Raw genomic sequence first — 26,088 nt, forward strand, 5'->3', positions numbered from 1 at the left:
GCCCGTGACGCTCAGCACATGCTGCTCCTTCTCTCGAAAGGGGAGGGAGATCCTCACCACGAATTCCCTGCATCATGTTGTGTAATGCAAGCAATGACTCTCCCTTGGTGGAGATAAGATCAAAGGGATTACACCGTACAAAATCTTAGCTCTGTTTTGACCTTTTATCCCCTCACAACAATAAACGGCGAAGCTGTGTGACATCACACTGGCTTAGGAAAGAACGACCAGAACATGTGGAGGGAGCATATCAGGAAAACTTCTGGCAGCATTAGCGTTCTGCATGCGTGCTTTAGGAAAAGCATGGAAAGTACGTGCTGGACCTTTTTGAATCATCTCGCAAATTTCGGCAACGCTAGCAAAAAACAAACAGACAAAACCCTTACGACAGACTTCTTTCACTGACAGTTATGGAAAATGAACAGTCACTGTCTATTTTCTTGCCTAAATTTTTATTTTGGTGTAATTCTTTTGATACGAATTTCGGACGATACGAAAGTTTTCTGCTACCCCGTGAGATTCGTATCACCGAGATTGTATTGTATTATTCACCTAAAGGACCATCTTTTAACAAATTTTGCACATTTTTCAAGTCGTCTTGTTAATGCCTCGCATACTTTGCGCACCCTCAACCATTGCGTCATTTTTCGGTAAAAAAAGTGCGCAAATTATGCGAGTAAATACGGTATATGTGATGGTGTGGACGTTCAGTGACACCTATGAGCTGCTTTGGAAACAATGCCTAGGAGCAGATCGCTATTGTGGTGCTGAAAGGTCGTTTAGTAGATGTATCGGAGTGTCAGGGACAGCATTGGGTAGAGACGTTACAGTGCCGCCCAATGTAATATGTAACATTTGTACCAACTGCTTGAGGAACCAACCTGAGCAGCTGTTGTGGCGTCTTCTGGGTTCTTGTCATCTCGTATCCGGAGGAAACGTGGAAACCTGAGGGAGATGCCCTTTTCTGGGTCCACCTGCAATGAATGCTGTCATCAGACCCATAAAATTCCAATGTTTTGTTAAAATGAGAGTGACTGTATCAGCACTAAACATAAACACCATCCCATCCATGCAAAACTATGGTACTGCACTCTTGTAGCATAAATGATCAGTGCACCTCAACATCACTAAGGGTATATACAGTCGAAACTCACAGGGACCGCAATTTATTTTGTCGTATGAAACATTTCGTTACACCGAGTCGAAGGTCACGAATTGTGAAGCTGCACGCTGTAAATAAGCGTCTATAACTCCCGCTACGATCTGGAAACGTTTTTTGTGAAAAACAACGACGACAAATATAGCACCAAGGGGCACATACAGCATTTTATTCTTACGTGAAATAGGCAGCCTTTCACATCTGCATCGTGCCTAGAAGATGCTGTGTCATGCATTGCTCGTACGCCATCAGAGCCTCCACCAGCTTCCTCCATATCGCGTTGCAATTCCGCAAATCTGTATGTACATCTCACTAATGTGACTCTCGCCCCTTCTCCCTCTCGAAATTGCTTGGTCCCTGGCCCAATCCAGCCCAGCAACGATCAGCGCTCAAAGCCCTTTTGACGTTTCTGGACGCCATCGGACTCCGATCGTTATTGTGAAGGGGCTCTGTATTTTATACCCCACATCTCCACCAGCAATGGGGTAGAGTATCGCCTCTGGCGATGAACCTCCCCACTCTCCTTCTGAAAATAAAGTTGTTGTTGTTGTTGTTCCCTAATGTCAAAGTACATCTATGGCATCGACCACCTGATGTGCCATCAACACACAAGCCTCGATGTTTTCATCATTCGGTCATTCGCAAGCGGCCCTGACGATTTCCTTTTCCGTAATGCTCTCCGTTGCTACATCATCTTTGTTCATGTCAAGAAAATCATTTAGGCTGATTTCGTCACGTATGCCGCCACGAGAACGAAATGGTTCCCAGGTGATTGTGATGGCGCCTTGCGTCTCGTGCTCTTCGCTGTTGCCTTCATCCTGCACTTGGATGTAACCGGACAGTTGAAAACCAGCATGGAAAGTGGAAAGGAGAAACCTCAGAAGGAAAACTCCAAACCTTCTAATGGCTCAGACTTCCTTTTTCTTAAGCACAGATGCCTCCTGATCCTAATCACAAGTGCCCTTCCTTTGCCGCGGGAACAGGACGCTGGTTACGTGTTTTGTTTTCCTGACGCTGAAGTCAGCTCTAGGGCGGTGAATTTTTATCTCATTCTTTCGTCGGCTAAAAAGTATTTCGTTGTAACGGGAGTTAAAATACATTGGTTTCTATGGCCCTCGGAGAATGGAAATTATTTCTCTCTATCGCAAATTTCGTTATATCCTGTTTTGTTGTAATGAGGTTTGACTGCAGTATATTGACAAGATAAGTGAAGAATTATTGTTATATTCAAAGTATGCTGAAAAACCATTTCCATGACAAGGAACAGGAGGATCACTTGATAAGCACAGTAGCCTTGTATTTTTTTTTTCTCTTTCTTTCTTTTATGTAGAAAGAAAGGACACACGTGAACCATAAAATTGACCCTAGGAGTCTGATTATAATTTTCATCGGGAAAATATATGTCATTTGTGATAATCCCGTTTTGCTCTGCTAGACTTGCAATGTATAGAAAAATATAAATTTAGAAAAATAAACGCCCAAGCAATTTGACAACATTTGCATAATGTAGTCCCCTTTGCACAGAATTAGTTATGTGTACATCCATTGTCTGTAGATGTGTATCTGGCAATATATCTTAGTACATGCTTGTTACCAGATACTTATCTGGTGCTTACATCAATACCTTCTCTACAAAAGGATGGATGAATATGCACAGCACATCAAAAGGTACACATGACCACAAACAACAACAAGGAATCAATGCAATCCCATTCATTTCAAGAACAACATTTAGTAGTGCCACCTGCATTGTCATGAATGGGTCAACTTGTTTCTGATCAAATAGGTACATATGGAAAATGGCACACCTATAGCCCTTTTAACCAAATGAAATCTCAATGTCACCAGCTTGAATGGAATAACAAAAAGGGGGCCCATTGCAGTCAGGTTTCTATTGAAGTGTCCTCTGTTCTTGACCCAGCATAAACTTCAAAGTGAGACATAACAAAAGAGCTTATACGCACCAGGCCTTGTGCAGCTTTATGGACAGGAGATATGGAGAGGTCTGCACACTTGATTTCCCACACTTGGACAGCATCAAACCAGTCATCGGGTTCTAAGCTTGCGTCATATCTGTAGTAGGACTTGGGTCCATTCAAAACATGATCCTTGAAAAACTGGGAGTGGGTCTCCAGGTCCTTGTCAACAAATCCTGTACCGATCTGCACAAACCGAATTGGTTGAATGCAATGCACCAAGAAGTCTCAAAATGCATTTTGAGTGCTGTAACATTTAATTATGAATACGAAATTTTATGTTATGTTCAGAGGTGTGGGAACATTTAAATTTTTGAATATGGATCAAATAGAATATCTGCAAAATTGCCCTTCGAATATATCACGTCATAAGATAAAGGCTTCCAAGAGCCCTGGTAAACTAACATGGTCACAGTTGTGTGCTGCTGATCCTTAGAAAAAATCCTTTAGGACACACACTTGGAAAGGGCTAATAAGGAATATGTATTAATGTATTGGCATAATACAAGGCATACATGCTTATCTGCACATGTACAGTCAAATTATTTTTACAATGAAACAATCTGTTGATGCCATGAGGTAAACTAAAAATCATAAAAACAACTTGCACTTTCAAAAATCATTCATGGCCACTGAAAACCCGCGTTGGCAATGTAAACGCTGGTGAAACATACCAGACCGAATGGAAGTAAAGAGTAATGGCAGTAATGACATATTCAGAATGTGGGATGGTTTACTAATGAGCACATCTCAGCTCACAGGTTTTCTTGCACTGGCAATGCCTTCCGCACTTGTCGTTTTGGTGGGAAACTATACGGTTTCACTGTGCTGCGATGCGCGAGACCATCTTTCCTAACAGTATTGCATATATTAAATAAGAAGGAGGAGACGTCCGTAAGGGTGGAGTGCCTAGTGTTTAATGACGGAGAAAGAACAATGGCGGCAGAATGCCTGCACCGCGAGCCCATGAGATGCGGGCCAGAACCCTTAACTTCTTTTACACTCCCCCAACAAGAAAGTGAAGAACCGATGACGGTGCAACGTGGTCAACGTGGCTTGCGGTCAAACTAGCCTGCTTCTAGTTTGTGGAGCAGCTGGATTGGTCGATTTATGGTGTGACCGTCAGGCAGCTTCAGCCTGCATGAGCGGATACATCCGTCTCCGCTGACCCTCACGTCTTGGACTCTGGCAAGGGGCCATAGCACGCGGGACTTCTCGTTAGAGACAAGGACAATGTCTCCTATCTTCACAGTGTCAGAGGCGAGAGGTTTGTAAATATGTGCGGATCTCAAGTACAAAATGTACTCCTTGATCCACCTGCTACGCAGTAAGTCGGTCATTCTCTCCATGTACCTCCAGCGCCGTCTTAGTTGCTCGGAGGTCGACTCGTTCCCAGTGGATAGCCCTTGTGACGGAATTGATGGCAGAGCGGTGAGCCTCTTGCCTACCAGAAAGTGAGCGGGTGTGATGACGGCAATGTCATCTGGATCTTCCGATGCGTATGTCAGGGGCCGGGAGTTAAGGACTGCCTCAAGCTGCACGATAACTGTTCCGAGGGCGTCGTAGTCGAGCGTGCTTCTTCCTAGTATTTTGCGCAGGCATGTCTTGATGCTGCGGATGAGGCGCTCCCAAAATCCCCCCCACCAGGCTGCCCTTTCCGCAATGAACTTCCAGGTGACCCGGTGGGAAGAAAGTAATCCGGTCACCGCTGGATGCTGAGAGAGCGCTGCCAGGCTTAGATCCCGTTGCGCTCGCTTGAACGTCCGAAAATTGTCGGAATACACCGTTCGTGGAAGTCCTCGGCGAGATATAAATTTCTGGAAGGCTTGTAGAAAGTCGTGCGCCGTCATTGACTTCGTGAGTTCAAGGTGAACGGCTCTCGTGATGGCACAGGTGAATATCAAAAGGTAACACCTGCCGGCTTCATCTCCCTCGGGTGATCGGAAATGCAGAGGGCCGGCATAGTCGGTGCCCACTGTCTCGAACGGTGGCGAAGGAAGCACCCGATCCCTCGGAAGTGGTGCAGTAGGTTCCGAGCAGGCTCGTGCCCTCTCTCGTCGGCAAACAAGACAGCGGTGCAGGACCTTCCTCACAACCTGGCGGCCACGTATTACCCAATAACGCTCACGTAAGTCCGCCAAGGTTTCCTGAACGCCAGCGTGAAGAAGTCTGACGTGGGTAGACGACACCAGCAAGGCAGTGAAGTGGTGGTCTGCGGGAATGATGATCGGATACTTTAAGGGTTCGGAGAACTCGCCGTATTGCAGGCGTCCTTTCAGACGAATGATGTTGTTGTCGTCGTAGAAAACCGAAGTGCTCTTTAGTGACTTGTGATTGGTTGGCTTCGCACCGAAACGCTGGCGCTGGGCAATATGTATCCAGTAGGTCTCGGCCGCGGCCAATTCTTCAGCACTCAGCGCCCCTTCCCTTTTATCCGTGTGGCTGCAGTTATGGAGAAATCGCTTCGTCCATGCTGTCACTCGAAGCAGCCGATGCAGCGACCCGAAGTCCGTAATATCGAGAAGGGGACTGTGCGTCGTGAGTGGCGCACAGCAGACCGTAGCCGGCTTCGCTTCCATCCGAACTTCGTCGACGATCATGTCAGATTGGTACCACAGGGGAGGCCAGTTGGCTCGATTAGAAAGCCACGGTGGGCCGTGCCACCAGCAGACATCATCCAGCAAACGAAGACAAGATATGCCTCTGGTAAGCAGGTCCGCGGGATTGTCGCAACCAGGACAGTGTCTCCACTGCCGTGAATCTGTGATCTCCTGTATGTCGACTACTCGGTTCTTAACAAATGGTTTCCATTCCTGTGATGACCCATGAATCCAATGTAGTGCGACTTCAGAGTCAGTCCACAAAACTGCTTCTACATCGGGCATGGATAGCGTGGCTCTGACGCACCTGAGCAGTCGTGCGGCAATGACAGCACCCATGAGCTCTAGTCTGGGTAGAGAAACATGCTTCACAGGAGCAACTCTGCTCTTAGCTAGCAGAAGGCTCGCCTCGGAGTGTGCCTTGTCTCGTTCGGTCACTAGATACACAACAGCGCCATACGCTTTGGGGCTAGCATCGCAAAACACGTGCAGCGTTTTGGATGCTGCGGCAATTGACGTAGAGTCCGATAGCGTCCGAGGTATCGAAATTCGAGAGATCAGCGGAACTTCCTGGCACCAAGACAGCCACGTTCCCATCAGATCTTCGGGGAGACGATCATCCCATTGTATTTTGGAAAGCCAGATGCGCTGCAGTAAAATCTTGATCGTAATCACAAACGGCGCTATGTAGCCCAGTGGATCGTACACACGCGATGCCGTCTGCAGTACGCAACGTTTAGTGTCGGTCCTCTTTTCAAGAAACTCGGAGATTGACTTCAGGGAATAACGCAACTCGTCAGTGTCGACGTCCCAGACGAGCCCTAACACCTTCTTCAGCGATGTATCCGAGGCGGACGTTGTCCCATCCGCTTCGAAGGTACTGCGTAACGGTGCGCAGTTGCTGGTCCACTTTACAAGCTTCATACCGGCCGCTCGAAGGATCTGTCGTGCCTGATGGTATAGCGTTAGCGCCTCTTCAACAGTGTCCAATCCGACGACTAGGTCGTCGACGTAAAAGTGCGACGCAAGTAGCGAAGCAGTCGGAGTATACGTTGTCTCTACTGACTGTAAGTGATGACGTATGGTGGCTGCTAGTAGAAATGGGCTCGACTTGGCACCGAAAGGGACACGCGTCATCCTCCAAGTCTCAACTGACGGTAAAGGTTCGCCGTTCTTTGGAGTCGTCGAATACCAAAGGAAGCGTAACGAATCTCTGTCAGCCTCTTCCAACAGGATCTGCAGAAAAGCTTTTTCGACGTCCGCTGTTACAGCAATTCGAAAGGCTCGAAATTGTAGGAGGAGTTCCAGGACGTCAGGGTTCAAGTTTGGCCCTGCATGTAGCGTTTCGTTGAGCGAGAGACAACCGGGAACCTTTGATGAGGCGTCGAACACTATCCGAACTTTCGTTGTCTCTCGGTCCCTACGAATGACTGCATGGTGAGGCATGTAGTACAGTGGTCCTGAAACAACGGCGGGGTCAGCCACTCGCTCGGCATGATCATTCGTCAGGTACTGTCGTATCGTTGAGTCGTACTCATCCATAACTGCTTGGTCGGAGAGCAATTTCTTCGTTATCCTTTGGAGTCTCTGTACGGCTAGGGCCTTGTTGTCACCCAGTAAGGAGCCTTTGCCCGGATCCCTTGGGAGCCGCACAACATATCGACCGCCGCAAAGCTTGGCAGTCGCACGAAATTCTTGAAGGACAGTGCCCTCTGTATCGTTGGATTGCTGCTGATCAGTAATGCCGAGGTGTTCTAGCTCCCAAAAGGCTTGCAACTGCAGATCAATCTGTCGGTCCGGTTCCTCTGTTTGCACGCCAATCCTCATCACTTCTACCTCATTCGCGGGTCTGAAGCGAAAAGCGCCCTGCACCGTCCACCCGAACAAAGTTTCTACTGCTACCAGGTCTTTCGACAATCGCACGGTGTTTCCGGTGACGACCTTCCAGTAGTGATCGGATCCAATTAGAACGGAGATGACGCTGGAAGGGGCCGAAGGCTGATCTGCTAACTGGAGCCCCATTCTCTTGAGTTGACTGGATATGCCGGATGGCACGGATGGAAGCCCATCGGAACAGATGTGCTCGTACTCGATGGCGTTGATTACCACACTATGTGCAGAAGATTGGCTGTGCAGTGTGCACTGAACGCTGTTGTACTTTGTGCGGCAGGCGCTTTTGTTGCCCAAGGTGTGGATGGTTAAATCCTCGAAGCCTACCGAGTGACATCCGACGGCCAGTGAAACGTCACGCCGAACAAAGCTTCGCTGGCTTCCTCCATCCAGCAGAAGGCGGACGAACTGCTTGAGGCCGTTGGAGCCCTCGAGCCAGATGCTGGCTGTCTGTAGCAGAACCTCGGAGCCGCAGTAAGTCTTGAACGCCAAATTGTCCGATGAGGATGACACAGAAGTGATGACGTCTTCTGCAGCCGCGGGTGCGGCTGTAAGAGGCTGCTGGCTGGGAGGTCGCGGCTCGGACATTGATGTTTGCGGACACAACTGTGTTAGGTGACGTTTGTTACATCGCTGGCATCTCAGCTTCCAGCAAACTCGACAATTCCTAGACAGGTGCGACCGTTTCCCACAAAGGAAACATCGGCGTTCACGGCGCAAAATATTCCGGACCTCATCCACGCTGAGCGCAGCGGTACAACCTTCCAACGAGTGGGTTCTGGATTGGCACAGTGGGCAAGGAAGGTCCGCTACTGCAGCCGTCAAGGACGAAGCAGAAGGCGGTAGGAAGCGTCTGTCTCTGCTATTCCTAGAGCTTCCCGGTGCGTCATCCTTCAGGGAGTCCGTATCTCGGCGTGCTCGTTCACGGCAGCTTACTTCAGTTTCGATGAAGTCCAGGAGCGTCGAAAGCACGTCAGCAGTAGTACCAGTAGCATCCTGCCCTTTTGACTTATAATACTCGAGCTCCAGCTGCCTGGGAATCTTGCGCAGCAGTGCCCGGTGAATAGCGACAGAGTACTGCGCCGTTTGCACTCCCAAACTCTGAAGATTCCGAATGCAAATGGATACCGCGTCGTGCAGAGTTCGCAGCCCCGCCACGTCCTCCATAGACTTGGGACCTTTGATGTCGAAAAGAGAGTCTAGATGTTGGCTGATCAGAAGGTCATCCCTACCAAATCGCTTCTTTAGCATGTCGACTGCTGTTGAATAATTGGCGTCGGTGATCGCCAAACCTGCGATGGATCGAGACGCCGGTCCTGTGAGAAGAGACACCAGGTACTTGAGCTTCGTGACAGCCGAAAGTCGGGGGTTGTCGTGTATGCTCGCACGAAACTGGTCCCAAAATCCTTGCCACATGGAGACATCACCATTAAAACTATCGATCCTTAGCTTCGGCAAACTTGCTCCGTCGCCCGATACATTGGGGGTGAGCAAGGCGTTGGCGGTGTCGCCCGATGACTGTGGCTGTGGAGTAGCACTGGCTGTGCTCGACGGTAAAGCAGGCGATGGCAACACGATTGAGGCCAGAGCGCTTCTGACAAGCACGGTAGTTTCTGTTATAGGCTCAAGATACCTGTCGCAGTCGTCACATTCGGCTTCCAGTAAATCCTCAGGGATGACAGCCTGGATCTCGCGGTTCAATTGCAACAGAGTATTCGCTTTGCCTTCCAGAAAGCTGTATTTAAAATTGAGCTGATCAACGTTGAGCGGCGTCGCAGCCAAAATAGTCTTGATGTCGGAGATGGTGCGACTAACCGCTGACCTTGCGGACTTCCGTTGCTTCTTGAGCCGCTCCAAGTCTTCCATAGCTGCCAACCGAGGCTGTAACACCCTGTAGCTCCTCTCTTCTGAGCAGTATGTTGACCAAGAAGATCCCGGGTTTCGGCACCAATATTAAATAAGAAGGAGGAGACGTCCGTAAGGGTGGAGTGCCTAGTGTTTAATGACGGAGAAAGAACAATGGCGGCAGAATGCCTGCACCGCGAGCCCATGAGATGCGGGCCAGAACCCTTAACTTCTTTTACAGCATAATTTGAAACAGCCTCATTCGTTAGCGCTGTAAAACCGCGATCCTCAGCGATGCTGTATGGATGTGTCTATCATGCGCGATCGTTTCTGCAACATTCGTGTTCAGCGCTGCTTTCATTTCATCTAAAGCCACGTATGTCTTACTGTCACCTGTAACAACAATGACGTCAGTTTCAAATGATTCTGCAGCATTATTGTCGTCCTAGTTGTCATTTTTAGCACGCGGTCGCACAAAGCCGGGGTTGGAGAAACTGTGTCGAAATATTGTCACATTCCATTCCTCAATTATCGCTGTCATGGCACGCGTCAATGATTTGATTACATGTCACTGATGACTTGATCGAGCATTGAAGTACATATAGCAACACAAGGGGTCACTACTGCAAACTGAAACTGCAAAAACGCATTTGAGACACGGTTTTAGCTGCGCATGCAGTGGCATGGTGGACATCAGTGTTCAGCACAACACCAACAAAAATTTCTATATTTAACCGGAATGTAAGCCTCACACAAATGTTTAGAGTTCATTGGTAATGAACGGAAGCTGCGACTATGCTGATGATGCATGAAGCAATATGGCTTCGCGTTTCGCTGGGGCAGACTTTAATAGAGGATGTACACAACTCTGTACTAGTTTCGGTTTTGGTTAGCGAACGTGTAGTGATGCATTCAGAAATGAATGTAACAACCTCGAAACCTCTGCGCATCGCTTTGCAGCTTCGTGTCGTCACTGTTACTGTAGCGTACGAGTTCAGGCGCGCGACCCGCAACGGCTTAGTAGGACTTGGATACGAATTGAATATCAGAAATATTCCATTCGTACTAAAAATTTCGAATGTTTGCACACTTCTAGTTATGCTATACAGTATGGCTTCTTGTGGCATACCTTGCAGACAGTCTGGAACTCTTCATTCTCTGCATCATAGCAACCGAGGAGGAATCCGCCATACGTTCCTGTACGTTTTCCTTTTCCACGGTATCCACCCAGAACAACCACGTCCAATGTGTCCCCGGCGCCCTCTAGGTAGTCTTTTTTCAGCTGGGATTCAGACAGAGTGGTTAAGCAACTGGGCCACAGATACAACGTACAACGTTCCTTAGTAAGCATGGCAAAAATTTTGATGAGAACGGAATGCTACAGAAAAATATGAGATCAATGACAGTTGTCTGTAGGGAACTTTTGCCATATACTTCGAGTCATTTTACCAGATTTTGCTTGAAAGAAATTGCCAAGAAGAAAAGAAGAAAAGAAATTGCCAACTCCAAAACTTGCCAAGACATCGTCCTCTTTTTCTTTCTTGCTTGAAATAGAAAGCGCAGGCATGTGACATTTGCCACATTGCGTCACAAAATAAAATACATTTCCTACTGGCTGTGCCACCTCTTCCTCTCTAGTCACACCACTGCCAGCTAGCCAACGAAGCACATCATGGGCAACACAAACCCAATCAGTTGAGATGGGAAACGTAAAATATTTCGGTGTATCGTGTTTCGCTATAACGAGCTTTGACTGTATGATATGGTAGATTTTTGTTAATTCAACCCTACTCTATCTACAAAACGAAACTGGGGCATCTGAAGATTGGATTAAACAAGCAGGAAGAAAATGATCCCAGTCAAGCTAATTTTTATTTTCGTCGGCAGCCTGTGAGCACGCCAGGATGCACGTTGATTTGTCTGAATGTCTGTTCAGTGCTGCCCTTATAAGAGACTTGTATCCCCACATTAACTCAGGCTTGTGGAATTTGAAAGTAATGTTGTTTTAATCACCTACAAGACAAGAAACACATGAACACCATCATTATGTGGAAAGAGAAGGGGGAGCTCAGATCCCCTCCTCGCATGGCTTGTGTGAAAGCGTTGCGAGCACGAAAATTACTGTTGTTTGCTGTTCCTTCATGGCCTTTCAATCCGTTCCTTCATAGAAACCCTTTGCAACTTTTCTCTTACTGTCTGCAGCGCAACGTACATCCTAAGATTAACTTGTGTAGGCTGACCAATGTAGGCTGCTTCTGCATTTGAGTTAACCTTTTAGCCATAGAAATGTGTGAATGAATGCCTGGACTTTTGCACGAGAAAAGAAAATTGCAATCAAAGACAGATAAACTGAAAAATGGACTAAACCGAAGTCCTCTCTACTTCATTCTGTATTTATTCCCTTTTGTAAAGCCTTGCTCTCCTGCACATGTGAGCTTAAACTTTGAGCCAAAATCCTAATTCAAGTGAAGGGTAACGCCTGCTTCCTTACCTTCAGCCAATTGTGCGATCGCTTAGCAATCTCGTAGGTGGCGTCCGTGTTGAGCGTCTTCACCATCAATCCCTCACAGTTACCTTTGAAACAAATGGCGACAACATTAGACCTTTCAAAAATATGCTGTTTACGTGCATATTTCAAGAGCACAGGTACATTCAACACGTACCAATGTTTCCAACATATACCAATCAAAATTTCAGAAGAAAGCTTGTCACTATCAGGTTCTATGCAGAAAGGAAACACCATGCTATGCGAGCAATAACATCCGTACTGATCACCTACGAACCTCGAATAGATTCCTCGAGGAATTCTTGAATGTCATCAACAGTGGACAGGTCTGCAGAGGTGGCAAAGACGGTCTCTCCGGGTACTTCACGAACAGCTGACCATAGAAGACTGCGCCTCTCACGCAGAGACTTCCGAACCAGTGATTCACCGTTGAGGTAGAGCAAGTCAAAGATGAAGATACAAACCTGCACTTTGATGTCCTCTTCACTAGCATCCTGCCAGCATGAAAAGAATTTAAGTCCATTTATACTATATTTTACCATAATTTCCGGCTCTCCTCATTTATCTTTATAAACATTTGGCTGTTGTTTAACAACGGTTTAACAGTCCAAAAAAATCTGAATTTTCTAGTAGTAATGAATTCAGTTGGATATACTTTGAGCCTGAGGCTTTGGGGTTTAACCCATTTCTTCCCCGAATTTGCATCCCGAATCGGGGTGCATCCCACTTTAGGGTGAAACCCGATTTTTACCTGTCAAATTGCCCTCACTGAAACGCCTGTAGGAATGCACACTAGCTTGTTTGGCAGCAAACGCAATTACATCACTGTTTGTACCAAACTAACACAGTTCTTTTGAGCAATAGAGCCCGATTTCTCCCCAAATTTAGCATACTGGAAGTTTTTCGCACCCGAATTCGCACAAGTTTAGTGCACATGTTGATTTCCCCGATTTGTACCCCCCGAATTAGGAAAAAAAATATTTCCCAAAAACTTCAGGCTCTATTTATACTGAGGGCCTTGTGTTTTCGTGCTTTATGGTTTTTTGAAAATCGGGTTTGGGAGGGGGGGGGGTTATTTCGGGAGCCATAAAGCAGGGTAAAATCAGGTGATATTGGGTGGAAAATACAAAAAGGGTGTTTCTCGCATTTTAGATGAACACAAGATGCAGGACAGCAGTGCTGAATGTGCAATGCTTAGCATTCTCCAGCAGTTGTACTGGTGGCTAAATTGGTAGTTTGCCAAGTTAGTTTTGGGGGTGTTTCGGGTACTGTATAAGTGCTTAAATTCGCGAGCTCAATAATTCGCGAATTTGTGAGAAGCCAGGATCAGGCAATTATTCGCGGGACCTTAAATTCGCGGTACCGCGCTGCGTCCACCCTGCATCTTAGGGGCCATCCACCTTGAACTTCTTGGAAGAAGCTAATAAGAGGTATCACAACTGGGTAACTCGTTCAATTTGTCTTGCTTTTGAGCACTTCTGACTGCAAGGGATGCGATTAGGGGGTCCTACTCGGCTCGTATCTGTGCCATTGCCCAATTGCCCTGTCTCCCGTCATTCCTGTCATCGCACTTGGTAGTGATGCGACAACTTTTCCAAAGGTCTATACGCGTGACAGAGTGCATACGCGCTTTCTGGATGATCCAGGCTTACAAGGAACCGGAATCACGGGAGGCTTACATGCGCGGGATTCGTACGTGAAGCCGAGACTACAGTCGCCAGTAGCGGCGGCGAACTGAACACTTTGTTCACACTTTGAACACTACATAGTTCTTTCACGTATTTTTCTGTCATTGGTTCGAACATTTCGCGGGACTTTAAATTCGCGATAAAAGGGCGTTCGCGAATTTCGCGAAAAATAGGTCCTCGCGAAAATTACTACTTATACAGTATTTCCCAAAGTGACAATGATGCAAATCGGGGGGATAAAGACGCCGTTGCGTCTTTTACCTTGCGTTTTCGGGTGCTGAGAACTTGGAAGGGCTGGATGGTATTGCTCTCTCTATCCCACGCGACGGCTTCACTGTCCAGAATGCAAGACCGTGTTGAAGGGGCCAGGGCAGAGGGAAGCCTCCGTATCACATCTGGATACTTGGATGTGTTGTCTTCTTGGTTACGGCTATAAATATGCACTGATCCATCTTCCAGAACGTGGATCTACACAAGAAAGGTCATAATCCTTTACCACCTCCTTTACCTTTACCTTTACCACTATTCACCGCCAGTCCAGCTGGTACAGCAGCAAGATAGACTTCTTGCTGACTATATTACAAATTTGAGAGGTTTTACTTATTTATTCACTGTGTGTACCACTCACTGTAGATTGCATTTATGACCTTTAACTAAGCATGTGTAAATATTCTAATTCTTCAAATGCTGAATTCTATACTCGAATTTCAAATCAAATAAATGTTTTTCTCCAAACGAACATATTCAAACAGTTGCGAAGCTGCACATGTAAAACCAAAAATAGCATGAGACAGGGCATACAACAAAGTGAGCACTACTTCATGTCCTGATCTGTATGAATATATTGCGTATACATGCTGCATGCATATTTGTAACTGTACATGCACTGCATGTGGATACGAACTAGAGCTTAGAACTTAGAGCTTACCCGAAAGCCCGCGCCCGGCCCGCGCCGGGCTTTGCGTTTTTATGCGGGCCCGGGTCGGGCTCGGGTTTCAGCCACCAGGCCCGGGCCGGGTACGGGGTGGACAACGCCGACCATGGTCGGGCATGTATGCGAACATATTTGGCGAGACTGTACAGCTGAATTTTAATGTCACTTTTTTTTTTTCATTGAGTATGGTGTATCATGGTATTCTCATCTGAGAACAATCACCTTTTTATATGTGATCATGGTTATTTCGTGTAATGGCTCTGGATTTCACATGTGCACTCACACACATTTGGGGACGTTTGCTGTGGCGGGCACGCTGAGTAAGTTCAGCACGAGGGTCAGTTAGGTTAGGTGTTGGGACATATTTCGTGCCCGTGAGAGTCCTGTACAAGGGTCGGTTAGGTTAGGTGTTCTGACATATTTCGTTTGCGTGAGAGTTCGAGAAAGGGCAACTGACACCGGTGCATGCGCAATAGAGCGGAGATGAGTCTCTCTTGAACTGCAAGGTACATACATATCGCCCACGCGCCGCTGCGCGCTGCCTTCCCAAGCAAGTAAGCACAGAGCGGCTTGCCGGCAGAAAAACACAGCCGATCCGTTCGAGTGTACCTTCTCACTCTCTACCAATTAGCTGCGTCCTTTTCCTCGCTGCACTGCGCTCTTTAGTAAATCGAAATACGTATCCGTGCCTCGAGAACACATAGAGCAGAGGCGGGCTCGGACCGGGCCGGTGGTGTCAGGCTCGGGCTAGAAATCTGTAGAAGACGCCGGGCCCGGGCCATGTGCGGGCCATAGCAGCCGGGCCTGGGCCGGGCACTGGCCTCAAAATTAGGCCCGTGCAGTGCTCTGATACAAACTGGTTATGTACAACTATCTGCTCCGTATTTGCTTTGGCTATGTATCTATTCACTTCGGTCATGTATCTATTTGCCTTGTATTCGCTTCAGTTTTAAAATACTTATTCGCACCTGTCTACCTTCAATAAATGACACGAACATCTTACATGTTGCTGCACAGTGTGAGTTAATAGGAAATCGTATCTAATTTGTGCATATATGACCCAGATATGCTAAGTATGCACCATGTCCTCGAACATATCCTATGCAAGGTGCATTCTTCCTACTGTTGTAATCACTTAAAAAAGAGGTGGGATCCAGACCCAGCAGTACCCTCAATACATTCAGGTTGAAATGATTACTTCTAATTGAAAAAGCGGTGACGTAACTTCTGCACCACAAAGTCAGCACACAAGGACACACGATAGAAGACAACAAATTATCCAGAGTGGCTTTAGTTTCGATTCTAGTGATTGTTCATCTATGGTTGGACACTAACGTACTTTTCGTATACATAAAGAAAAGAATTTTCCGCCTGGTATTTCTGTTCCGCTATTAGGTACAAAAGCATGCAAGTCTTTGAGAGTAAATACCTGTGCTCGTTCTCCATCGTACTTGAATTCGCAGGTGAAGCTCTCCCCTTGGAATCGCTGGAGTACTTGACTTACTCCCTTCGTCGGATGGGCAAGCATGGGCTTCAGGGGGACTCCAGGGCTCAAGAAACAATGCTCGGGCAATTTTTCCAGTCCTTCCTCCAGAAGCACAGCCACTATACGATCGTAGTCTGGGCATTCACTGCACACATTTGTTTTTGCAAAAACCTGGTTTCACTGACGTGGCACTTTCATGCACTTTCAGCACTCAAAAGCAGTGACAGTACAGTGAATGCGTAGAGGGCACTGAAATTACTTCGTACCAGGCTCAAGAAACTTGGGTTAATTTAAAAATGCCATGTCACCCCATTCTCCGGCCAGGCGAGAATCCTACAAGCCAACTGTGTCACAGAATTATCGAGGTCCTTCAAACATGCCAAAGCATAAACTTGGCCACTCATGTAGTCATGGGTCAACTTTAAATATTTCACATCTGGCACCGGCTCTTGCTCTTTTGCGTTCGAATGAAATCTGATGAGCACTATTTTCTTCCTTCTTTGTTTCTTCCCGTCTTTTTTCTTTTTTCATCAGAAAATCTGCTACTTCACATGATATTACTTAACCATACCCTGCCACCAGTGGTTTATCCAGAATCCCAAGCATGGAGGGGTGTTCGAAAAAATTGGGGGGGGGGGGGGGGGGGTATTATTATAGTGATGTCACTACAGCTTAACATATCATTACCGACATATGTGTAATGCTGAAATCTCAAGGGCACCCTCTGCATGGGGTACACAGGTGAAGGAGTTAGCGGGGGTCACTGAACATATGGGGGGAGGGAATAGAGGGGGGAGGGAGAGGGACCTGGATAAATCACTGCCTGCCATACCCATGTTTGGACATAAGACCTGATTTCTTACCTCCCAAATTTTTAAAGAGCCTCGAAGCACGAGGGTCTTTGAATACTTCTATGTGACCCTTTTCTTCTTTGTGAATGTGATGATGAAGATCTTTGCGAACCATGACGCCATTCGTTTTATTTTCCACATTTTGTGAGTGCGGTTTTCCCTATGGTACTTAGGTAAACCCGGAACCTCAGTAACCTGTATTTACACAATGGAATCTTCGCAATGCCCATGAACCCACATAGCACGGAAGACCATCCTTGTGCTAAGCAGTGTGGTCCCCTCCGCTTTTGCATTTCTTCAGAGAAGCGCAAATGATTCATACATCCTTTGTGATCACCTACCAATATGTGGTCTTGAGTAGCAGCGTAGACTCCTCGAGCAGCTTCTTCAGAGCATCGCTTCCCATCGTCTTGGACGTATCCAGGACATCCTTCTTTTGCGGTGGGGTGAGAACGCAGGCATGGGCCAGGGCTGTCAGCAGGGACGACTCAGCTAGTCCAATGCGCAATTTGCCACCCAGAGATCTCACCAAGAAGCGTGCCTCACTCTGTCGGCAAGCTACTAGAAGCCCTTTGATGATGTCCACTTTCTTGCTCTGCACCTATAATAGTTTATGGGGTTTTATGGGAGTTTTATGGGAGCCTTCTTAAATAATAATAATAACTCCTCAAGAAGACACCTTTGAATCTCTCTGTGTAATAGTGATAGTATGCAAGGGGCAGAGGTGGGCACCCATCACTCTCCACTCAGTTTTCCATTTGCTCACTCATGCTCGCTCACGTGCCTCTCAGCTCTCCATGGTTTACTCGTACAGAGACATTCATCACATTGACATGAGCGAGTTTCATTGAGCTACAGCGATGAGTAGTGTTGTCGCCTGGCATGTATTTAACTGGCATGGCAAGTTATGTGTAGGGCCTGACTTTTTCGGGTTATATTTTTCAGCAACGTCGGGGGTGGGGGGTAAATATGGGGTTATGTTTTGCTTCAATAATTCGGATGTAACCGGGTCGAACTGAACCTGATTCAGTCAGGAACGTGCCCCAGTTCTGGTTCTGGTAGAATCTGACTGCGTCACGTGTAAGTCTTTAGTTTACTCAGCATAATACACATGACACACCAGTAGACATAGAGTAAGAATATTTAGCCCATGCATCTAAGAGGCAATACAGTCCGTTTTGACAGTTTATATGGGCATATTTACACAGTTTCCAAAGTTCTGTATTAGATGTTATGACTTTGGAAATTCAATCAAGGGGGGGGGGGGGGGGGGGATAAATATCAGGTATAACCCTAAAAAATCAGGCCTCAGTTACATGTTACTTGTGCCAGCTGCAGGTCAGCAGGCAAGCGTTTCGCCAGTATGCTGCCGTAGAAGATTAGCCCCTCGAGGGAATTTCAAATGGGTCCAACTCTGCTGTCACAGGGTACAAACGATGAGAGAGTGGGGTATTTGTTGGTTTTTAAAGCCCACATGCTTTGTTCATGAAGCTTCTGATGCCAGTAGTGACTGCTGTGTCCTCGCCTCATACACACCCCCCATCTTCTTTGGATATGCCATACAAACAAGCCGAACAGTTCACGTTAAAGATGAATCTTGAAACATTAGTCCGAGCTGTCTCCTCCATTGTATCCCTAGGGTACTTCGTTTTTGGGTTAAACCCGATTTTTCACAAATGTTCACCCCTTAACAGATTTTCAAGAATGTGGGTAAAACCTGATGTCTGCCCGAAATCGTTGTGGTCCTTCAACTTCAACTTCAACTCGTTCTAGGTAAACTGTCGGAAAAGTGGATCATAATATCAGCAAGGAGAGCTATTTGTGACAACCTATTTGTCCTCCTTTTATAATCCCCTTCCGCAGGAGTCAAAGACGAGCTTTTGTGGAGCTCGGGCCAGTGTTTGAATATCACGGTCATTCACTGCCCTAGTTCCGAGCGGAAATATAAAGGTTCTGGTTTCTCGTCCCAGTGTCACAGCAGTAGCTCGTTTCACATTCCTTTCGTTTCACCCCAAAATTTCCCGATGACATATCAAACAGAGATCGTAGCGCCTGATTTCTCCCCGAATCCCCGTGATTAAACATATATACCCCCCGTGTGTAAGTAGCACCCGATTTTCGCATCTCTAATTTGAAAAATCATAAAACCCGAAAACGAAGAACCCTATGTATCCCTTACAGCTATGTTGCGTGTGCCTACACTATGTGTGCATGATGATGATGATGATAATGATGATGATGTGACATACCATGTTTCCTGTCATTTGGGCTATACTCTTCAACTTTGCAAAAACATTAGACATCACAAGCGGGGCTGGCGCAAAGATGATCCTCTGATTGCTGCGGCTACTCTGCAGGACAAAAAAACAACCATTCGAAAGATGTGCGTTTTGCCTTTTTTTATGCGTCTCACCTCAGCAACGAGACCTAGGTCACCTTTAACTGTAACTTCCGCCTTGATCTTGTCCGGCGTCCGGCCGGTGGCTTCAGCGAGGGCCTTCACCAGAAGTGACTCGCCGACACCCAACTCCAACCCGCGATAGTCTGGAGCCAGTTTATTGAGGCACAGATAGACGGCATAAATAAGGTCCTCGGGTGTCAGCACAATCACGGACCGGAAGAAGTTGCACAGCGTCTCTATCATCTTGAGCCTAAAACAGATTGATTGTGAGGACTGCATTTGGATCACACCATGCACATGAACGTGTTCACAGGGTTGAACATGCTGCATGTTGCTCATTTCTTTTCCGAAATACAGTCAACCGAATTTGAAATTTATGAATGGTTGACGTTTCTTGGAAAATCATTCAGAAATGTTGGTCTTGAATTAATTGAAGAGCACGAAGGTGCTAGAACAATAGGAAATGCATTGTGACGTGGAATTACATCCTTTTTTTTTTAACCATGCTCTCTACCATGGTTTCTCCTGCATCAATCTTGCACCTAGGGGAAATGTTAGTCACCTAATGCTTCGCTCGTCGTTCCTGTCCTTGAATGTCTGCATAGCACTCTCAAATGCTCCATTTCAATGTTCAGCTGCAAACAACAGCTGCTTGCCACATCCTTGCTGCAGAAGAATGGGTCATACTTTTTTGGTAAATATGCGAATCACTCTTTCTTATTTTACCCTTTAACAATCTGACATGGGATGCTCCATGTTTATGCTTTGTTGACCTCTATTGAACTGTAATCGACCTGGTCAATTACGCTTACTACACGCATAAATCGAGGTAAACAAGGTTGCAAAGTCCTCAAGATTTTGCTTATTTTCGAAGTTTGTCCCTGAAACATGACTGCAGCATTCGAAAATTGAAGATTCTTAAACCGAGGGAGAAAAACATTGGCAGTTGTCTTATCCAAGATGGCAAAGTTCACAAAAAAGCGAAAGTTCGTAAATCAAAGGTTGATCGTTTCGATGTGCAAGTTGATGAGGCTTCAAATCACATTTCAACGTTTTTTGCTTTTTTTTTGTAGGTAAGTGTGACCTAATGACACCGAGCACATAATAGGACATTCACCATTCACCCTGTAAGCCACAACAGGGGCGCAGCAGTTTTTTTTTATTATGCTAACTTACTACACAAGGTGTTTATTTTTATCCTTTACCGATTTTTATAAAAAAGCTATGAGAACAGCATAAACGTCGTTTTTACAGTTGAGTTGTACAGCCATGCGAACATCTTCTCGAAGAAATTATGCAACTACACAGTGACTAATTAACTAAAATTCATTAATTAACTCTTTAATTAGGAGATGTCGAGCAAAGCAATCAAGCTGAATGAGAGATTATCCTCGTTAAGAGCCATTCAACATTTTAAAAATCCTGGAACATGCATGTGCGTTAAAATATCCATACCCGTATTTTGATATGCTCACAAGTCGAAACTGAAAAGGCGCGCCTGAGGAGCACATCACCCTCGCTGACAGGTGCTTATCTGTGCCGGAAAGCGGTTTATCTGAGCGGCAACTACTCCAATCATCCCCGTCGCACCAAATCATGTGGCTCTCTGACATGAAATGAGTGTTGTGCTCCCTGCAGACGCTGTGGTTTCGGCTCATTTGCATATCGGAATTCCATAATGGATTTTTAACGCACGTGTGTGTTTCAGGATTTTTAAAACGTGGAATGGCTTTCAAAAGGAATAGTCTCTCATTCTGTTATCTCGCTTTTGTCCAAAATCTCCTAATTAAAAAGCTAATTAATGAATTTTATTTAAGTCATCTCGTAGTTGCACACTTTCTTCAAGGGGAGGTCGGCCTGGCCATGGAACTCAACTGCAAAAACTACATTTATGCTGTTCTCATAGCTCTTTTATAAAAAAATCTGTAAACAATAAAAATAAACACCCTGTGTAAACAACATTGTTGAACAGAGACGCAATATGTTAACTTTTTGCGTTAACACTCATAGGATCAATTGGTGCGAGCATGGCCTCCTAAAAATGGATATTTTAGTGCTGGAAATCCAGGCAACGCTGGTTCACCACCCAGTAGGTGAGTTTCAGCTTATGCGTAGGTGCACTAGGAGAAGTGTGCTTTACAATCTTTATCTCAACATTAGGTTACATTGTACTGTTCGGTTATCATCAGAAACTTTGCGTAGTATTTCATATTTATTTTGAGTGCCCATAAACAGAGGAGCCTATGTAATGGTGCCTTTATAAAACACAAAAAATGATAACAAAATGGGAAAACAGTTGGAACCAATCAAGCATAATGATTATTTCAATTGACTTCTGGAAATGGGTGGCTGAGTTTGGTAAAACTTTGGAGTGACTGAAACAATTTACTGTAGACGATGCTTCGTGGCTTGACGATGGGTTGAATTATGGACGGCCGCTTCCAGAAACACATCTATGAAGCAGCATCGTCTGACAATATAATTGGCTAATTTTTTTTGTGTGAAAAGTGCTTACATATTAAATAAATAAATTTTAAAAAGTCACTGCTGCTTCCGCAGCTGCAAAGGCTCCTGTGGCCTGCCGTCACTCTCTCAGTGGAGCAGTGAGAGGGTGGCGCTCGGAGGAGAAAGACGCCGTCCGGACCACGACCTACTATAGATTATAACAACCACGTCACAGTTGGCAACCCCTATGAAGAACCTGTCCACACAACCCGCTAGGAGCGCTACTGGTCGGCCAGCGAGATCTGCATCGTGATTGGACAATAGAAATTTGAATTTTGAACGTGCAGAAGCGCACGTACAGCTACCGTAGCGGATGGCAGCAACAGCTCCTATGAAAACGCATAGAATGGTGATGATAAACAACTTTAAAAAGAAGCATCTTCCGCGGGACATCCACCACTTGTACATGTATTCCATCGAATAACAGCCAAGCTATGGCACTCTTTTGCGTGTGACTTTCGATACAGTGATCAGTGGTCCATGCAGAATAAAATGACACTCTAGTTCGACACTAAATCGACTGGAACAGATGCAACCGTCCCTTTAACAATGGCCACAGAAGGGCCTTGCTCCACCTAGGTACTGCAACCAAAAGCAGGAAGTACCCATTACCCGAGTACTCAAATGTTATCAGATAATTCTTGAAGGGGAACTAAGATGAAAAAATTTCTCACCGCGGAATGAGAAGTATTGTTACTTTGACACTAACACACAAGGAACAGAATTCATCCGCGGGGTCGTTTGTGATCTATGCAAAAATGAAACCACAGTTTGCACCTATCCTCCGTTTCTCAAGCGGCAGCACAGTGCGGAGCAGCATCCTCTTGGTTGGTTTCCTCAGATGATATTCCACGATGATTCGAGGAAACCATGCGAGAACCCCAGTGGGACGTTGCTCCGCAGTGTTCGGCTTCGTGAGAAGGAATGGAAGAGTGAGGTAAATTGTGGTTTCTTTTGCACATAAATTATTAATGCTGCAACAAATTAATCTTGTTCCTTTTGTGTTGACATCAAGGTAATGGCATCTTGCAAAGGTAAATTTGTTTGCCCTCCCCTTTAACTGCAGAATGTGTGACCAAGAAGTACACAGCACATACGAGGGGTGTTCAAGTCAAACCGGGACTTTCTGTCTCCTGAGTGTACAAATGGCTCGCGCTACTTCTTTTTCGTCATTTTCACACGCGACAGACCTCCACGTTCACCACGTGGAGGTCCAAAGTTTGTGCAAAACAGAAGACATGTGCTGGACAAGATGGCCGACAACGAAATGAGCGCGCACATCGAACAGCGAATAGTCATTAAGTTTCTCGTGAATGAAGGCGCAAAGTCATCTGAAATTCACAGAAGACTTCATGCTCAGTATGGCCACGACACACTTAGCCACAGCAAAGCGTTTGAGCGGTGTAAAGGGTTCCGAGACGGCCGTACATCAGTGCAGGACCATCCCGGCCGGGGCGGCTCAGAGCCCACTGTCAGAGTTTCTGAGAACATCCAACGTTTTTCCACGGTTTTCTCGGACAAGGCTGGCGTTGTTCATGTTGATTTTCTGCCCAGTGGTACCACCATCAATAGTGCATATTACTGCCAGGTTCTCAGGAATGTGCATAAGGCGCTGAAGCAGAAGCGGCCGGGCCTCCTCACCAAAGGAGTCCTCCTCCTACAGGACAATACACGCCCGCATACCGCACATCTCACGACATGCACCTTAATGAAACTTGGCTGGGAGTTGCTGCCATATCCCCCTTACAGTCCAGACCTCGCCCCCAGCGATTTCCATCTCTTCGGGCCACTGAAGGCGTTCCTTGGGGGCTGCCGCTTCAGCTGCAACGACGAGGTCAAGAATGCGGTCCGATCAAGGCTGCTACGCGCCGGTAAGGATTTCTACACTGCTGGCATCTAAGCCCTTGTGAAACGCTGGGACAAGTGCATTAGTGCCAGCTGGAGATTACGTTGAAAAATAAAACTAATTTCTCGCCTGTAAGTTCATTTTACTTTTGCGAAAAATGAAAAGTCCCGGTTTGACTTGAACGCCCCTTGTATAAGAGGAAACAAACAGGAGTGCGAAAGACAAAACGACTCGGCACTATACAGGATGTTCATTTTTATCATTTACACAATTTTTATTTAAAAAAAGGTATGAGAGCAACACAGATGCCGTTCTTGCAGTTGAGGTATACGGCCAGGTGGACATCCTCTGGAAGACTCTATGTAACTACAAGAAGACTAATTACCCGAAATTCGTTAATTAACCATTTAATTAGGAAATTTTGGGCAAAAGCAAGATAGCAGAGCAAGAGACAATCCTCGTTGAAAGCCATTCTGTGTCTTAAAAATCCAGAGATGAGCACGTGCCGTGAAATATCCATCCCTGAATTTCTGTATGCAAATGAGCCCAAAAACGAAAAAGTGTGCCTTAAGAGCGCATCATCTACAACGACGGAGGCTTATCTGGGCCGGGAAGCGGTGTATATCTGGCCAGCAGATCGGAACTTACTCCAGTCATCTCCATTGTTCCAAATCATGTGGCCCTCTGACGTGTGTTCTCTGCGCTCCTGGTTGCCTCGTTTTCGGATTTGGCTCATTTGCATATAAAAATTTGGCAATGGATATTTAAACGCACGTGCGCATTTCAGAATTCTTAAAACGTGTAATGGCTTTCAACAATGAATGTCTCCCGTTCTACTATCTCACTTCCGCTCGATATCCACTAATTAAAGAGTTAGTTAATTAATTTTAGGTACCGTAATTTCACGCGTATAAGCCGCACCGCAGATAAGCCGCAGGACGCGTTTTTTTGGACGTTTTGAAAATTTTCTGGCAGATAAGCCGCACCCGCAGATAAGCCGCGGGCAATACGAGACGACTGATTTGTGCGACAAAGGAGACCATAGAGAAGGCCATAAACCCTGTGGTCCATACTCCGGGATCGGCACAGTGTACAACAGAGGTGGTCAGTTCTGGGTTTCTACCAAGATCGGATTGTGCCCTTGTCGGTGTTTTTCGTGGACTGATGGGTCAGTGATCTTCCAGAAGACGTGAATCACTGTCACCACTTTCCTTAAAGCTGCTTGGGGGAATGCACCAGGAAGATCTATCTACTCGAATGTGGACCCGCCCCTGTTCGCACTGTTCGTGCATCGGCAGGGCAGTGCTCTCCCAGAGACACTGTCGGCCATTTCGTTAAAATCGGCGTATGGGGAAAATACCAGGAAAAAATAGTCATCAGATAAGCCGCACCGGTGGATAAGCTGCAGGGCGCCCGTGAGAAAAAAAAATCGCGCATAAGCCACGGCTAATACGCGTGAAAATACGGTAATTAGTCATCTTGTAGGTACATACTTTCTTTGAGAGGTCGTCCGCCTGGCTGTACAACTCCACTGCTCAAACGACATCTGTGCTGCTCTCGTAGCTTTTTTATAAAAATTCTGTAAAGGATAAAAATAAACGCCCTGTGTGCATCAAATGTTCACCTGGCAGAGATGCTATCAATCTTCTCGAGTGTTTTAGCCAGAGCTAAATATGGAACCTTCTCTCCAGCTTTCCAAATGGCATCATCCACAGGGTGATAAGAGGCCTTGGATGGGTCGTAATCGGTGCCTCCTTTTGTGCTCTTCCTGCAACCATTGACATCTTCATTGGCATTGCAAACATTTGTGTAGTAATCTAACGGGGAGAGCTAAAAGGTCAGCTTACAGCTTACTTGTCCCTAACTTCACTTCTTTGGTCTCTTCTGTTACTTTGGTTTCCTGGTCCTTTTTCTTCGGCGATGCTTTCTCCTCTTTAACCCCTTGTGGAGGGAGGGGACTTCCATTGGTAGGGTTGGCTTCTTTCTCTGAAGTGCAATGGTTATTCATGCGCACATTTTTGTGAAAACAATGAGCTTTTCAATGCCCTTCATTTTATTGGTCAGGGCAAGCTAATTAAATGCTTTAGAGATCGCTTTGTTTCAGTATGCTTTCCTATATAGCAAAACAATTTTGTGGTTTAATGAACAACATTGCATTCAAGACTATGGCTCAAGACAAACAAGCTTTCTGGTACTGATAGAGCCTGAAGTTTTCGGGAAATATTTTTTCTAAATTCGGGGGGTGAAAATAAACTTGTGCTCTAAATTAATGTGAGTTCGGGTGAAAAAACTTCCACTATGCTAAATTTGGGGAGAAATCGGGCCCTATTACTTTAACGAACTGTACCGGTTTGGGACAAACAGTGATGTAAATGTGTTTGCTGCCAAACAAGCTGGTGTG

General features: G+C 46.1%; 1 protein-coding gene across 2 annotated transcripts in view; it reads right to left on the reverse strand.

Annotated features, from left to right (window-relative positions):
- The window catches only part of LOC135373734 (DNA ligase 1-like), a 28,014-nt gene that overhangs the window by 393 nt on the left and 1,533 nt on the right, over positions 1-26,088 (reverse strand). For both annotated transcript variants that reach the window (XM_064606823.1, XM_064606822.1), the window contains 12 exons: positions 25,535-25,673; positions 25,312-25,455; positions 19,349-19,586; positions 19,185-19,286; positions 17,277-17,536; positions 16,028-16,229; positions 13,926-14,132; positions 12,254-12,470; positions 11,962-12,044; positions 10,600-10,752; positions 3,124-3,321; positions 882-974 (listed from right to left, as the gene is read on the reverse strand). In XM_064606823.1, the coding sequence (XP_064462893.1) occupies positions 882-974; positions 3,124-3,321; positions 10,600-10,752; positions 11,962-12,044; positions 12,254-12,470; positions 13,926-14,132; positions 16,028-16,229; positions 17,277-17,536; positions 19,185-19,286; positions 19,349-19,586; positions 25,312-25,455; positions 25,535-25,673 (2,036 nt within the window). The remainder of the gene's footprint in view (positions 1-881; positions 975-3,123; positions 3,322-10,599; positions 10,753-11,961; positions 12,045-12,253; positions 12,471-13,925; positions 14,133-16,027; positions 16,230-17,276; positions 17,537-19,184; positions 19,287-19,348; positions 19,587-25,311; positions 25,456-25,534; positions 25,674-26,088) is intronic.

The sequence above is a fragment of the Ornithodoros turicata genome, unplaced genomic scaffold, assembly GCF_037126465.1.
Source record: "Ornithodoros turicata isolate Travis unplaced genomic scaffold, ASM3712646v1 Chromosome31, whole genome shotgun sequence".
NCBI lineage: Eukaryota > Metazoa > Arthropoda > Arachnida > Ixodida > Argasidae > Ornithodoros > Ornithodoros turicata.